This window comes from Gigantopelta aegis, chromosome 9, assembly GCF_016097555.1.
Source record: "Gigantopelta aegis isolate Gae_Host chromosome 9, Gae_host_genome, whole genome shotgun sequence".
Classification (NCBI taxonomy): domain Eukaryota; kingdom Metazoa; phylum Mollusca; class Gastropoda; order Neomphalida; family Peltospiridae; genus Gigantopelta; species Gigantopelta aegis.
Window position 1 is genome coordinate 73573122 of NC_054707.1, and position 15922 is coordinate 73589043.

Sequence of the window (15922 nt, forward strand, 5' to 3'; positions counted from 1 at the left end):
AAGTATGTGGGATATATAAAAGATCCTGTTCCAACCAGTGCACCACAACTGGTCAAAGGTAGTGCTTTCCTGTCTGTGGGAAAGTGCATATAAAAGATCCCTTGCCACTAATGGAAACATGTTTCCTTTCCTTTCAGTTACCGAATGTTTGACATCAAATAGCCGATGATTGATTAATCAATGTGCTCTAGTGATGTTATTGAACAAAACAAACTTTTGCATATAAAAGATCCCTTGCTGCTAATGGAAAAATATTACAGATTTCCTCTAAACTATGTCAAAATTACCAAATGTTTCATATCCAATAGCCAGTGATTAATATATCAATGTTCTCTAGTTTTGTTAAAAAAAAAACCCAACTTTAACTCAACTATCTCTCCGCAAATTATATAGCAATATCATGCTCTAGTGTTGTTATTAAGTAAAACTTTAACTTTTTAACTGAAGATCTCTCAGCAAATTGCGACCTGATATTCCACAAAATGTTCCCCGAACAGGCATGTCAAAACATATCCAGTCTTTTCACTTGTTGATATGACCAGAGTACAAAGCCTGTTTTACATGCATGTAACTACGTACATTTACAATGCTTAAACACCTACATTTAAGAAAAATAGGCTTCGTAATTTGGCCCTGAATGCCTAAGGGACAGTTGGTTGGTGACGGTGGTTAATGCCAGTGTAAAAAGGAAAAATAAATGTTGATAAAAGTACCAAAATGTTTCTTTTGGACCGAAAGGTAGTTTATTTTAACGAGGCAAGGGTGCCATTCCATGAGCGTTGATGTTACACCATAAGCACCCCATTGCACACATAGCCAGGTTTTCAGAAACGCTTCAATTTAATAGGATGCAGTAAAACTCAGCTGAGCATATGGAGATAGTGACAAAATATGCTTTGAAACCCGTGTGAAAATGTTGAAAACAGTCTGCTATTAGCTTAAATAATAATTCTGGCATAACTAATGTGGATTTTATTGTTGAGGAAAGTGTCAGCAGTCTAAATTATTATAGATTCTTGTCCATTTTCAGAATGGGCTTTCACCAAATTCGCACAGGTGGATAAAAAGTAATGTTTATTCAACAATGTCTGAGCCATGATGAAAGATATATTTAACTCTACAATATCTACTGCAATAAAAAAAACCCCATCTTATAGTAGTAGTGAAACCAAGTCCCATGGCTTTAAAGAGTATTTGTTTCATTACAGACACTATATAACATAGTTAATGACTTTAAAATATTTGACTGTTGGCCGATGTGAAATAATCTCTAATGTGTAACATACTATCATGATCTAGCATCTGAATTTGGCTAAAGAACCCAGAAAATACTCATACTGGTGACAGCTACATCAACGGACTGACATGCTACATTTAATACTGATATTACATAATAAAATCATCATAATTTTCATGTACTTTCATCATATCTGCATCATATGTATTTATAAACAAAATTTTAAAAAGCACAAGTTTGAGTTTGTCATAAGCAAATGAGCCGAGACCCCAATGACAGTGAGATTTGATATTGGGTTCAGGGACATGCTGCCAGCAAAACATTTGAAGTTAGATGATCATAGAGATGCATTTACATGGTAATTTAGTGTTGTTTATTGCAGAAGTCAATAAAAAGGGTACTGTAAAATACTTTAAAATTTAAAAAAATTTATATCCCAATTTTGAAGATTATGAAAGATGCTGTATTTCAGGGCTAGCTATGTTTTAACAGAAAATTTCACCAAATTATCTATAAAACTTACAGAAAGCCAGTTATTTTGTAATTTAATACTTGAAATTATTTCGCCAAATTAAAATCAAATTTGCCAATTGTTTTTAAAAATTAGCAATTGGCGAATTTGGCAAGTGCCAGAGCTAGCCCTGTATTTAATTGTAAACAATAAACGACTTCATACAGGTTCAAAAGTATTGATATTAGTACTTCATTTTTTTGTTTAACTAGAGGAAAAATAAATGCTTGCAAATTGATTAATTTTCAACAAATCGTTAACATTTAATCCTGCGAAAATAAAGTATTTTAAAGTACTTCAAAAGATGTGGGTGGGAGGCAGGGATGGAGCGTGATCATGGGAACCCTGCGACCTCTGGATCCACCAATGATACATGTACATCCACTGAAACCTATTTCACAGCATCTCAAAATTTTATCATTTTAAGACATTCTTCCTTTAATTAGTTCCGTAAATAATATTAAAAAACCAATCATTTGTGCTAAAAAAAATAGTTTTGTCATTTTTATTGAGGTATTTGGGGACAATCCACTTTGTCATATACCAATGCATTTAAGCTTTCAATTTATTATTTTCCTTCTACATGCATGTGTAAAACTACATGTAGTACTTAATCACTTTAAGTTACTTTTAATGAATCTAGATTTTTTAGTGCATTTTCCAGCCTAATTCATTTCCTTCACTAGTAATAGGTTTTAAGACTTAAAATTACATTCCTTCAATAATGAAAATGCATGACCGTATGGGATAAAGTGCTGCATTTGTTCATGATGTACGAGTTTAGTTAGCTGCAAGTTCAAATCCTTACTCAAACAGAATTTTTTTTCAAATTACATTATTCAAAATTAATCTAGTTAACACAATAGTGTGATGTCATAGAAATGGATTAATATATAGATTTAGAAGAAAAAAGAGAGACCCCCCCCCCTCCCCCACAAACCGCAACAGTTTACTAAACTAGTTGGTTGTATTAAATTTTCTTTTTTGTAGTAGCTACATATTATTTCTAATCAAACATTTTAGTGGACAGAGTTTAATTATTTGAGGTTTTAGCATACATAAACTGTGTATGGTAAATGTTATCAACAAAACACCTTTCATCTCTAGAAACAGCTACTGAGCTAGCAATCTGATGTAATGAACTGCATGATTACATGTACCTTTCATATTTGTAATGAGAAAACATTCATTCATTCATTTATTTGTAATCGAACTTCTTCAATATCAAATAGTTTGGATTAAGAAAATGTTTCTGTTAAAAGGCGGTTTCCAAAAGTGTTGATAATGCAGTAAAAAAGTAAAAAATCATTCTGCATTAAAAGATGTAATGATAGAACATTCATAATCATTAAAAAAAGAAGGAAAAAAAGGGGAAAAAAGGACAGAAAAGAAGAAGAAGCCCATTCTGTCTGGTTAAAAGAAAACACATATATTTTTGTAATGATTATGGCAATAGTTGTAGTGTTTTAAACTTAAATAAACCAATAAATATGACTAACAGCAACTCATCAGCTTCCCAGCCCAATCAGTGCCTCGTCCATGAGATCATCATCAATTTCACATGGAGAATTATTTGCCACCGATCCTGGGTTTGAATTGACTTTGGTTTTGGGTGAAGTGGTGGGCGACTGACGAACTTTGTGCACGGGGGAGATTGGCACCACCGTTTTCCAAGTCAGGTGTTTCAACTCCTCGGCCGCCGAATCCACAGGAACAGTTTCTTTCTTGTCCGGCGAACGTTCGTTGCTGTGAACTTGTTTAGGACTGGTTGGGCAGTCTATTATGAGGCTGTTTTCGGGGCTGTCCGGGTCGCTGCATGGACTCTTACTATTATACTGTTTACTTTTTACAGAAACCCGTTTTTTAGGAGTAATGTTACATGGATCTTCGTTATCACGTACCTCTGGAGCTTTCGGGGTAGGAGTGGGAACTTTAAACGGTTCCTTCTCCTCCTTGGACTTGTCCTTCACACTATCACCATTGAATTTTGTAGTCACTGACACCACTGGAGACGAGCACTTCTTCACTGGACTCTTTCGTTCCATATTCACATTCTGTATGTTTTTTGTAGTCAAAGGGGAGCTACCCCTATTTTTTATGCTGCCTTTGTCAACTTTGTCACTTCCAGACTTTTTCTTATTATTCGAAACACTGAAAGCATGCTTTGCACTCAAGTCCAGTGCAGTAGTGGTTGAATTGGAACACACTTTATCGACTGAATTTCTCTTTTCTTTTCTTTTCACATCATCTTTTGAGAAAGCAGTCTTATTTATAGCACTCTCACTGGACCCTGTTCTCTCCACTTTGTCGGAAGAACCTGTCGTACCCATCTGTATCGCTGAATTTTCTTTCACTGTATAATTCTTCTTTTGGGATTGCTTTCCCAGTGCCAACGAACTTGCTTTAGGGCTAGCATTGGTGGCAGGATTTTCTTTATTTACTGGACTCACTTTTGTTAGAGGACTAGTCCTACCCACAAATTTTGAATGCACATTGTTTGGATGAGCGGCTGAAAGAGAGCTGCTGTCGGACGAGGAGACAGACTTGTTGTGTGGAGAAGGATACTGAGATACCAGAGAAGCCGATTCACTTGTACCCATCTTGTTATTGAATCCTGTGAATTTGGAGGTCTTCTTGGCAGGATTCCTATCACCTGAAACATCGCCAAGACTTCTTTTTCCACAGACATTTCTACTATCACCAGAACTTAGAGTCCTGTCTTTAGATTTATTTTCATTGGAAAGTCCTTTGGCAGCTTTTTCCGCCATACTGCTTACATTGACACTAGCAGTACTTGACTTGGTGAGTTTATCGATCACAGCCGAAAGAGATCCTTTCCTAGACCTAGCAGCAGCAGAACCACCTCCACTACCTCCTGCAGCTTGTTTGGCCTTGTCCGCAGAACTTGAGAAAGTCCCTGAAGATGACAAAGGCATGTTGATGCTGTCTACCGAACTTACAGCCGTTGCCGTTGAGCTTGTACTACTGACAGCACCTGCACCCAGGTTGCCTTGACTTGAGCTACAGTTGAGGACTGTCACATGCGATGCAGAACCTGCAACTGAAATGTTAGTAGCACCTCCAGAACTTGAGCCTGATCCTCCTCCAGAACTTGATGAGCGTTTAGGTATTGGTGGAAGACTGGCCACACTTCTGGCACTGGGAGCACCGAGAAACGTAGCCATGGAAATGGTTGCCCCTACAGTAGATGAAGAAGATGAGGTAGAGGGGATTTTTGAGTTTAATGACCGAGATCGAGATGACGCTTGGGACTTTCCAACAGCTGAGAGTGGCTTCAGTGAGCTTGTACCTCTGGAGGAACCTGGCCCCAACTTAGAACCAGATACGGATTTGACTGGACTGCCTGAAGACTGAAATTTTAAGGAAGTTGCTTTGTGCGAGCCGGAGCTTGGCTTTGAAGAGCCTGAAGATGTTTTAGAGGAACCAGAACTAGGAGATGATTTTAGAGACAATGCTGATTTTGATGCATTAGGAGCTGGAGAATTCTTGACAGGACTAAAGGTTTTCGATGCTGTTGATGCTGTTGTCGCCGAGGATGATAATGATAATGATGCTTTTGAAGAACTATTGGGAGTTCCTGGGTTTTTGGATGCAGATGATGTTTTTACAGAACCTTGCAATTTTGGTGAATTAGATGATGATGGTGTTTTCTTCATGCTGGTTGAAGACGTCTTGGACAAATTCAGAGATGTGGGTGGTTTTACCCTGTCTGATGATGAACTGTGCTTGGAGGACTCAGAACTTGGTTTTGTTGATGAGGACGACTGTGAAGACTTCACCGATGGTGAATCTCTTGAAGAGTTTAATGACACATTGCTACGTTTTGAAGGACTAGTGGAGAATCTACTAGTAGTCAACTCAGATGTGGCTGGTTTTGTAACCTCCACTGCCTGCATGCTAGCTTTTTCTTGCAAATTCGTGCTAGAGAGATCATGCTTCACAGCATTGGGAACGGTCTTGTCGTCAAGTGTTTTTGACAATGTTAATACACTTTGTATAGAAGCTGGAGTTTTGTCAGGTGTCCCCGACTGTTTATTCTCAGTCTGAACCGTAATCGAAGAACTAGGTATGTTGAGTGGCTTTAAGCGAATTGTTGTTTTCTTTGCAAGCTTTGGATCAGTTTTAGTGACTGTGCTGCCGTGAGTTTGAATGGGACTTGCATCTTCAGGCGAAAGCTCATGAAATGATTTCTGCGACGACTGAGATTTAAGGGTTGCCAGATTATCACAAGCTTCCACCTCCAGCTTGGGTGAAACCATTTTGTCAGACACACTGGCAAATTGTTTCTTGGACTTCGAAAGATTAGCTTCTACCATTACATGTATATCTTTGCCAACTCTAATTTTAAGCTTCGTTATCGACTTCTGATCAGTTTCTACAGTCGTTGAGTGATAGACAGTGTTACCGACATTGGAATACTTGTCATTCTTCCTCTTTTTTCTTTCCTTTTTCGATTCATCTTTCCGCTTTCGTTTTACAGAATCACCACTAGCAGTGTACTTGGAATCCTTTCTCTTGTATTTCTCACCTTTTCGTAGGATAGAAGAATCGATCATGTTTTTCGGTTTGTTTGAGATCTGCAAGCGTGTAGGTGAGGCGGCGTACACAGACAATCTATCAGAACTTCCAAGAGATGGTAGAGGGTCATCTTCATCTTCGTCACTTTTAAAATCAAAAGTTCCAACATTACTGGACTTCATCTGACTTTTACTGAATGAGTCAGAAAAAGACCCGCTTGAATTCCTGAGAGCTGACAACTTCAGCTTCACCTTACCTTCCTCAGACTTGAGAATACTAGAAGACATGGCCTCGATTTTTTCACACTTTTCCACAAACTGCTCACTTCTAGAAAAGTTTTCAAGATTTTCAAATTTTTCGAATATGCCTGTTATCTGCCGTCCACTACCCGATAAAGAATTCACCTCCATACCTTTTGAGCAATCTTTGAAGGAACTGTTTGAATCCTGATCACACAACTCCGGCCCATCAAGAATAGCTTTGTACAAAGGATTACTTCGATCTTTCACAGTGGATCCATGCAACTCATTCTGAAACTGCACATCCATTTGAGATTTTGATGCATATTCATGAAGAGGGCTAGGAGATTGCTTTATATCCAAAGGGGGAGATGTCTTAACTGAAAGAGGTGGTGTTTTTGTCACCAGTGGTGGTGTTCTGGCTCCCAAGGGTGGTGTTTTTACCCCTGTTGGAGGAGTTTTCACTCTTAGCGGTGGAGTTTTAGCCGCCAACGGGGGCGTTTTCCCCCTTAATGGACTCGTTAATGATCGAGATCCCAAGGAGGCAGGCGACGTCTTAAAACCTATAGGACTTGGTGATGTCATTGCACTGAGTGGACTTGTACCTGCGTGGCTAGGCGATGTCCTTGGCCCTAAAAAAGAACCTTTGTTGCTGCCTTTATCTACACCTGCAAAAACTGGGTCTTCGGCCTCATTCCCTACCCCCGACCCAGTGAGGAGTTCCTCAAGGGAGGTAGAGGCATTCTCGTTTTTTGAACCTGGTGAAGAATTTCTTGAAGACATTGAGAGCGGCGGCCCAGGGTCGCTGTCGGACAACAGAGCTGTTAATTCACTCTCCGTGTTACTGCCCTGACGTGACTCCTTCTGAATAAAACTATCCACACTATCCGCCAATTTCTTGAGACTGGACTCTGCAAACGATTCCTCTGTTAAATCTATTATCGAACCACCCATTCCAGAATTTGAAGTCATCCCTAAACTGGCCTGGTAGTTATCAAACGGACTACAACTCGATTCCATATCAATTGTAGACAGTCTATCACCTACTTCAATTTCACCGATTCTATGCTTAGGACTCCTCCCAGAAAACACATCCGAAGTCGAACGTCTTTTTCTTACCCTCTTCTGTGGTCCAGAGGGAGTTTTACTGGCATTAGCTATAGCACTAGACCCTGAACAAGCAGCTGAAGAAACCACGGACGAGTTATCCTCAAGCAGTTTTGACAACATAGGACTTTCTGAAATCTCAATCGATCCCGTTCCAACCACAGGAGCTGGTTGGGGTTGTGGCTCGCCCTCCACATTGTCCAGCAGTGTAGCCAAGAGGGGATTACTTGGTGTGCGATCTCCAGGTGGTGACACCATCTCATTAGACCCAGTCCTCATGGGGTACATATGCTCAGGTACATTATCCATGTGTAACTGTCCCATGTGGTGCGGGCCTAGTGAATGAAACCGTGCCTTAGCCATGGGAGTCTGGTGAGTCAGTGGTTGGCTAACAACACCAGGGTGTTGCTGATGGTTCATGGGACTGTGCATGCTCACTGGATGCTGCTGCTGCTGTTGCTGCCCATGATGGTTCATCATGCGTGGGTGATTTGGTGGTGGCACTTGATTTACTGGCGGGTGAGTCAAGTTTGGCTGGTCAAGCTGGTTTACGGGGTAAGCATTGACTGGACTCACTGGAACTGACTTTGGGAGAACTGGAGTGTGCAAAACTGCTGCAGCTGCTGCCGCTGCCGCCTGATTCTTCTGTCTCTGCCACATTGCCTGCTTGAGGGCGGCCATGCGCTCCTCGGCTATCTTCTGAAGCTGCTCTTTGCCCTTCTTGATGATGGAACGCAGTGTGATTGGAATAGACATGCACCTGTGAAGACAAAACAAGAACAAAGCATTATAACTGGGTTTCTTTTAAGATGGTCTATAGTCATGGTTTACAACTAGAACTGAACATTAGTCTACCCAATTTCAAATGCTGAGGTCAACCTCCGTAATTAACAAAATAGCCACGGCAAAAAAATTCCGTGGAAAAACATTCCAATACAGTCCACAGCAAACAAAAAGTGCCGTGGAGAATTAAAAAAACATCCATGGCATTGCCGATTGCCATGGGAAATTGCAGAAAGTGAAGGTTAAAAAGACAACAACTTCTAACGAAGCTACAGTGCTGACATTACCTGCATTTAAAAGAAGAAGAAGAAGAAAAATATATATATATATATATATATATATATATATATATATATATATATATATACACACACACATACTCAGTAACAAATAGTTGCATTAGTAGAGATTAATTTGATGGTCGTGTAATTAAATAATTTGAAAATTGTCAGTTGTTTAGTATGGTAGAGTTTCCAATTAATGTCAAGTGATAATTTACTTTTTGATATAAATAAGGTGAAATTCTCCCATATAAATCAACAGATATATGCCATATGCCTGAAGTTTACAAATATAAATTACATTGTTAAACAGATGCATTGCTTAATTTAGTTACATTTATGAATAACCAATGAGTAAGAAGAAAACAAAATGATATCAAACAGCTGTTTAATCCACACTGAAATCAAATACATAGCTTGTGTTTTTATTTTAGTTCAAGTCATTTCACATCATTTTAACTGGCACACATTCACATATTATGTTTTATATCAACAGCAAGCAGGTGTAATGTACAAGAATTACCTCAGTTCTTTGCAGGCTCTATTATAGTTTTTTTTATATAAAAATTGAGAATTCCATTTCAGTTACCGAATTCCGTCCATTTTTCCACAATCGTAGAAAATCATCTCCTCTAGCTTGTATGACTATTATAACCAAAACCAGAGTCTAGGAACACATTAGGGTTCTGCCATTATCTATTAAGTGTATAATTGTACAAATATTAACCTTTGAAATATTCTTGAAGCGAAATCATCGGTGCACAGCTGGTGGTCAGAGATGCTTGTGAGCAGCCTGCACTTGAGGTTGGTGATGTCCGAGATGTCCAATTCCACGGTCACCATGCAGTCGTGTACTGGGTGCTCCAAGGCAATGCACACTTGCTGTAATGACACAGCCGTCAGATCCAACACAACAGAACTGGCGAGATCTACAAACGGACAAGGGGAAAATACTTTGAACGTATCAAGATTGTTTGTATACAGTTACGTAAATTTTTAATTTTAATATTAATACTAAAACAAAAAGTCTAAGTAACAGGAGATTTTCAAAACAAAATGAAATGTGTAACTGCCACGTCACTGAATGTATTTTACTTTTAAAGTACAATGCAGTAGTACGAAATTGTAAATAAATATATATACTAGCGGAAAAAAGTAACAGTGTAACCTAAAAAATCTGATAAAATTAACACCACTTAATATTTTAGCCTGATGTTTTGCACAGTTGACCAGTGAACGCACCGCCACACAATTGCTGGGTCAATGCCGTATTAGCATGTGCCGTTTCGCTTCTTGGACATGGGTCTGTTTTTCACGCTTTTTCCACCCAACATTTTACTGCTCCAGCTTTTGTCAACTTTGCTACCTTCGGGTCATTGTTTCGCAACTGGTGGAACAGAAAAGCAGGGTTTTTTTCGGTTGAAAGTGGTTGTAGAGCAATGCCCAGGCTAAATGAAAATGACCGCCTTCGCGCAATTGGTATGATCCAGGCTGGTATACTTCATCGTGTTGTTGCTACGCAATTTGGTGTCCACATAAACACTATTCAGGCTTTGTGGAGATGTTTTCAACAATTTGGTAATGTCAGACACCACGTGCAGGTCGTCCACGTGCGACGTCGCGACAGCAGGACAATCATATACAACTCGTGCACCTCAGGAATCGCTTCCAAACGGCAAGTCTGACAGCGCGGACCATTCCTGGATTGCGTGCCATCAGCCCCAGAACTGTACTGAATCGATTACGCGAACGGCGTATCCGTCCGCGACGTCCGGCTGTCCGTCCAGTTTTGCTAAGACGCCATCATGTAGCACGTCTGGCTTGGTGTAGAAGCCACTTGCGCTTTAATCACCGAGACTGGGCGGGTATTCTGTTTACGGACGAGTCCAGGTTTCACTTGGACAGCAGTGACGGCCGTTCAAATGTCTATCATCGTGTTGGAGAACGTTTTAGTGACGCCTGTGTTGTGGAGCGACGTGCTTTTGGCGGAGGCAGTGTTATGGTTTGGGGTGACATCACGTCAACTGGACGAACACCTCTTGTGGTCATCGATGGTAATTTGAACGCCGTACGCTACCGTGACGACATTATCCAGGCTCACGTCATCCCATTTGTGCAAGGACAGAAACGTCACATGACGCTTCAGCAAGACAACGCTAGACCTCACGTCGCCCGGGTGGTAAGGGATTTTCTAGCGCAGCAGAACATCAATGGGTTGCAGTGGCCTGCAGTCTCACCCGACCTTGCACCAATCGAGCACGTCTTGGATGAGATGCAACGTCGTGTACATGCGCTGCCTAACCAGCCGGTGACGTTGGCAGCGCTGGGTCAGAAGTTAGTCCAGATCTGGAACGGCATTCTTCAACAATTTGGTAGGGTCTATGAGGCGACGGTGCCAGGCCTGCATCAATGCAAACAGTGGCCATATGCGCTATTAACTTTGTGAACTGGTTTTTGACCCCCGTGTCTTTCATCTCCAATACCAATGATATGACGGATGCTGTGACATTTTAAATGAATTGAAGTTTTGCAGAATTGCCCAATAAACAATGCTATCTGATCGTTTCATCGTTTTATGTCTTGAAATTATATTTTTATCAACATGATAACCATACACAGTTACTTTTTTCCGCTAGTATATGTCTTAGTATATATATGATAGTTGATACAAGACGTTTCTTTTTAATGTTTCTAAAAGTACTCACATGTACAAATATGCTAAAAATTTACTTTGTGACACCAGGAACTCTTAATTCAACAAAATGTTACACTGTAAATAAGTATGGAATTCACTCAACCAGTATTTGAACACCAATAGCCAAACAGATGAGCTTGCAGAGGAGATTACTGTAAAACTGTTAATTCGAGAATATTTGTATTATTTAATCATTTAAAATAAATCATCTACATGATTTTCGTCCTGTGATGCATCATTCTTTAATATCCTATGAACATTGAAGTAAACAGCTGATTATTCCACCAGTGAAACAATCACTGATGTTTATTTGGGATCATTTTTTTTTTCTTTCACAAATTCAGATCAATGAACAAATATTTGAACAAGTTCACAAATACTAATTTTGGACTTACCTCGTTTGGCATGTGGTCTAATACAGCTGCTGATAATGGCATTAAACAACAACTGCTGTCGAAGATGATTCAGAATAGTAGCTACGTGGGTTGGGTGAGTAAATGGTATTTTTGATATCATCATCCCTGGCAAGTCTAACGGGCCACCATTAACACTGTTCAAGTAGTAAACGTGCTGCTGATCGGGCAATGACTGTAAAAACAAATAATTGTTAAATAATTTGAAAATCAGTTACACATCTGTGTCACTTTCATAATATATATACCTTCCACCTCAATCCTGTCTAAAACGTCAAAGATTTTATTAATAATAACAGACATTAAATTAAATTTAAAAAAATATTTTGTAATGAACATTTCTGAAAAACGTTTTTACAAATATATTTATTCAAAGTACCAAAAGTAAATGATACTTCAGCTGATGCCAGTTACTTTTTAAGAACATATTAACAATATTGTCCACTTATTCAACTGTACCTGTAGTTTTTCCTGAAATATGATATTTTTCAGGAGCGTTTATTTTTCAAGGTAAAATTTTGTATACTCTCAAACAAAAAGAGGAATAATTATATGTTATTCTGTAAAAAGAAGATCAAGTAAAAAAACCTGTACTTACCACAAAGAGCTGTTTCTCATTAAATATTTTACCACTAGAGAATGTTTCAAGTATGAGAGATAGTAGCGGTTTGGGGTCATTTCCTTTTGGAATTTCAAGACCTAAAAGATAAAAGACAGTTTGATATCAGTAACTCAAGATCACAATAACCATAATACTTAGTTTTAGTTTTTGTGCAATATACTTCATCAGGTATATTAAGCATAGATGTCAAATGTTAAAATGTATTATTGTACACAAATTGAAATTATACATTCAGACACCTGGATAGAAAATGTCACTCTGTTGGCCAGAAGTATAGTTTTGTATTGCCCACCAATAAGATGTATGTCAGGCATCTGAGAATTAAAAATGTGCATAATTCGTAGTTTAAAATATTTCAGGTAACACATTTTATTTTGCTGAACCTATTATATCATATCCTAAATTTAACTTACAAACGAAAAATAGGTAATGCAAAACTAGACAAGCCATGCATGTACAAAATACACAACATTTGCTTGTGCAATTTTCAGAGGGCTGCATATACAGATACAATATTTTGATTTTTACGGATTAAAAGAAAATAAACAATAAAGTAGTCATAAAGCCAACTCACTAGTTACACTTTGAATCTTTTGTATTGTTGACATGGCAACAGGGACTGGTTGAGGTAGCACCAAAACAAAACTAGCTGGAAAGATGTGGCTGTTCACAGAACTCAGACCTACAAAATTTGGCAAGCTGGAAAAACAAAGAACATTTAAATGAACAGTACACAAAGATCAGATTACATTCTGTATACTTCTACTGGGCTAGGTGGAAATAAAACACAGAACAAATCCACATTAACTCAGCACAAGCAATGGTATGGTATCAGTTGCTATTATTTTTACTGAAGCTTGCTTATACATATTAGAATTAGGTTAGCAAATATACAACCGCGTCCGGTGTATCGGCGCATCCGGTGATTTGGCGCACTTCAGCCACTTGACTTGGTATTTGGCTTAGGAAGTTGTCATGTTGTCGGTGTTTTTAACGAATTAAAGTTCAATTCCTTTATCAATGGTTAATCAAGTATCAATATATTTATTGTTAAGGATGCAATTTTTTTTTTTTTTAGAATGATCAATAATTATATCATAATTTCAAAATAAATCATTCACCTGTTTTTGTGAATATAAACGCAAAGTAGGTCAGCCGTATTGATATTAAGAATGTTAAAACCAGTCTAAAAATATCTTTCCCGCATTTTTAAAATTATAGTAAACGGTACGGTATAAATGAAAAAAAAAATTCGGTTATTTTTATTTAAACTGAAAAGGAAAACAGACAAATGCAAACAAAACGAAACTTTTACACCTTAATTGGCAGTCATTCCAGTTCACAACTGTCACATTGTCTTATGTTTATTTTTTTATAAATAGTCCAACGCATTTTACTTTGGCGCCCGTTCAATTGCTCAAATCACCTTAAAACCTTTTCGACCGAGCAGTCAAACTTATTTTTGGGTTTAATTTCTTAGTCCGGACATATGTTAGGTGCAGTTATTCTCCGTAGACTTAGGTTTTTCTAGCTAGATTCGAAGGAATCGAAATTCAGCCAGTCAGAACACGGCCCATTTTCGGTGTCTACTAGTCGGTCCGCGCAGTCGCTGGACCCTACTAAATACTTGTATTCCAAATTCCGCCCACCTCAAACTCCACCCCCCCTCTTGTCCTAGACTTAGTCACTGGCGAAGTCAGAGATTAAGCCCATGACAGGCGTGTGTGAAGCTTTCGTGGCATGTATGCACGTTAAAACTTACCAACAACAACAACATTGTTATAAAAAATAAAAGCAAAATAAGATCCACGTATGTGCACAATCAATCTAAGCTCATGTCCACCAATCAAAACCTTACTTACAGAATCCTGCCAGTGATTTAAAAATAATTTGAAAACATTCCGAATTATCCTGAGGGTATATATGACATGTTTCGTGTGAATTACGAATGCCTTAAAACATGTTTTATTTTATAAAATAAATAATTTGTAATGTAAAACTGAAGACTGATAACCCACCCCGTACGTATTGATATGGTTCGCTGTATTGATATGGTTCGCTGTACTGCGGCCACTAAAATAGACTCGCCCGATATTTTTAGAATTTGTATGCTCCCAAATAACATTATAAAAGGCGAAGTGTGATTGGTCAATATTTAAATTCTTATTTACAGACAAAATGTTACCTGGACACTGGGGACTATGCAGTTTTGTTGTTTTAAATCACTGGCAGGATTCTGCAAGTAAGGTTTTGATTGGTGGACATGAGCTCCAACTGGCTGGTGTTAGATCCACATGTAATAGTGGAGCTAATTTTAATTAGATTGGTGCACAATCTACCCGAGAAAAATAAAATCCATGTAGGCATCTTAGCCATGCGTGACAATGAACATGTATGCATCTGCAGTACTGTGCCACTCAAGAAAACGATTCCGAAACTGATCATGAGATGGGTCATGTGTGATCGTTCATTTTCATAGTAATATTTTTAACAAGACAAAACAAAAAAGTACTAAAATAATCCTGGGACAATAGTGTAGCATTTATGGACTACAAAGTGAGGTCATGGGCAGTCTATAAATCGGGGTCAACTATCCGCATCTACTGCGCCGAATCACCGGACATGCAAATCGTTTTGGATACACGGGGGTGTCTATATTTATGCACCATTTTAAAATGTTTATTTACTACAGACATAAAACAATTTGTAGTGCATTTCTTATTATGCACTGCTTCGTTGGTGAGAGACACATTTTGTTAAGTATTTCACAGTGTTCACATAGAAAATGGTCTTTGAATGCTTAGGTGTGCCGATACACCGGACAGCACTGTAACATTTGGCCAACTACAAGAAACTATAACCCAATACTACGCTGTTGACAAATCCATTTTATGCTAAAGTAGTTATTCATAAAATCACCAAATGTAATTAAGTTGGGTATCAACAACATGCTTTACAATAAACTGACCCAAAAGCTAACAATCAACATGTTTAATGCTTTTTAAAAAACTTCTTCCCATTTTGTTTTGATAAGAAAAACTGAATTTCACTATACATTTTCAACCAAAATTTGCCAATTGCTAACTTTGTCTGTTCAGCGTAAACACTGCTATTATTTAAAACTTGACTGCTCTAGCGGTCTTTCAAAAAAAAAAAAAAAGTCCCAGCACAAGCATTGTTTGAAGACTCAGTCTTTTAACACATTTTATTTGATCACCAAACTAAATTTTTAATACTGATTCTGCAAAAAGATACAATAAAAGAAATAATAAAAATATTTTTCTAAGTAAAGATATTGTTACCTTTTCCCATCTTTATTAATGACTGTCATAAGAGGCATTGTCTGTAGTTTATTACTGGAACCTGACTCCAGACACACTGTCACACTCTGTCCAAGAGAATTGTCTGTAATGGCTGGAATAAAAACATTTTAACAGTTAAAAAATAAATATTAGTATTTTATGACAGGGAAGGAAATGATTTATTTAACGACAC

General features: G+C 38.1%; 1 protein-coding gene across 2 annotated transcripts in view; it reads right to left on the bottom strand.

Moving 5' to 3' along the window:
• Positions 1–239: 239 nt before the first annotated feature.
• LOC121381134 (mediator of RNA polymerase II transcription subunit 1-like) overlaps positions 240–15922 on the bottom strand; it is a 42007-nt gene continuing 26324 nt past the window's right edge. For both annotated transcript variants that reach the window (XM_041510276.1, XM_041510277.1), the window contains 6 exons: positions 15730–15841; positions 13002–13126; positions 12404–12504; positions 11788–11980; positions 9425–9626; positions 240–8393 (listed from right to left, as the gene is read on the bottom strand). In XM_041510276.1, coding sequence (XP_041366210.1) covers positions 3257–8393; positions 9425–9626; positions 11788–11980; positions 12404–12504; positions 13002–13126; positions 15730–15841 — 5870 coding nt within the window. In that variant the 3' untranslated portion in view covers positions 240–3256. The remainder of the gene's footprint in view (positions 8394–9424; positions 9627–11787; positions 11981–12403; positions 12505–13001; positions 13127–15729; positions 15842–15922) is intronic.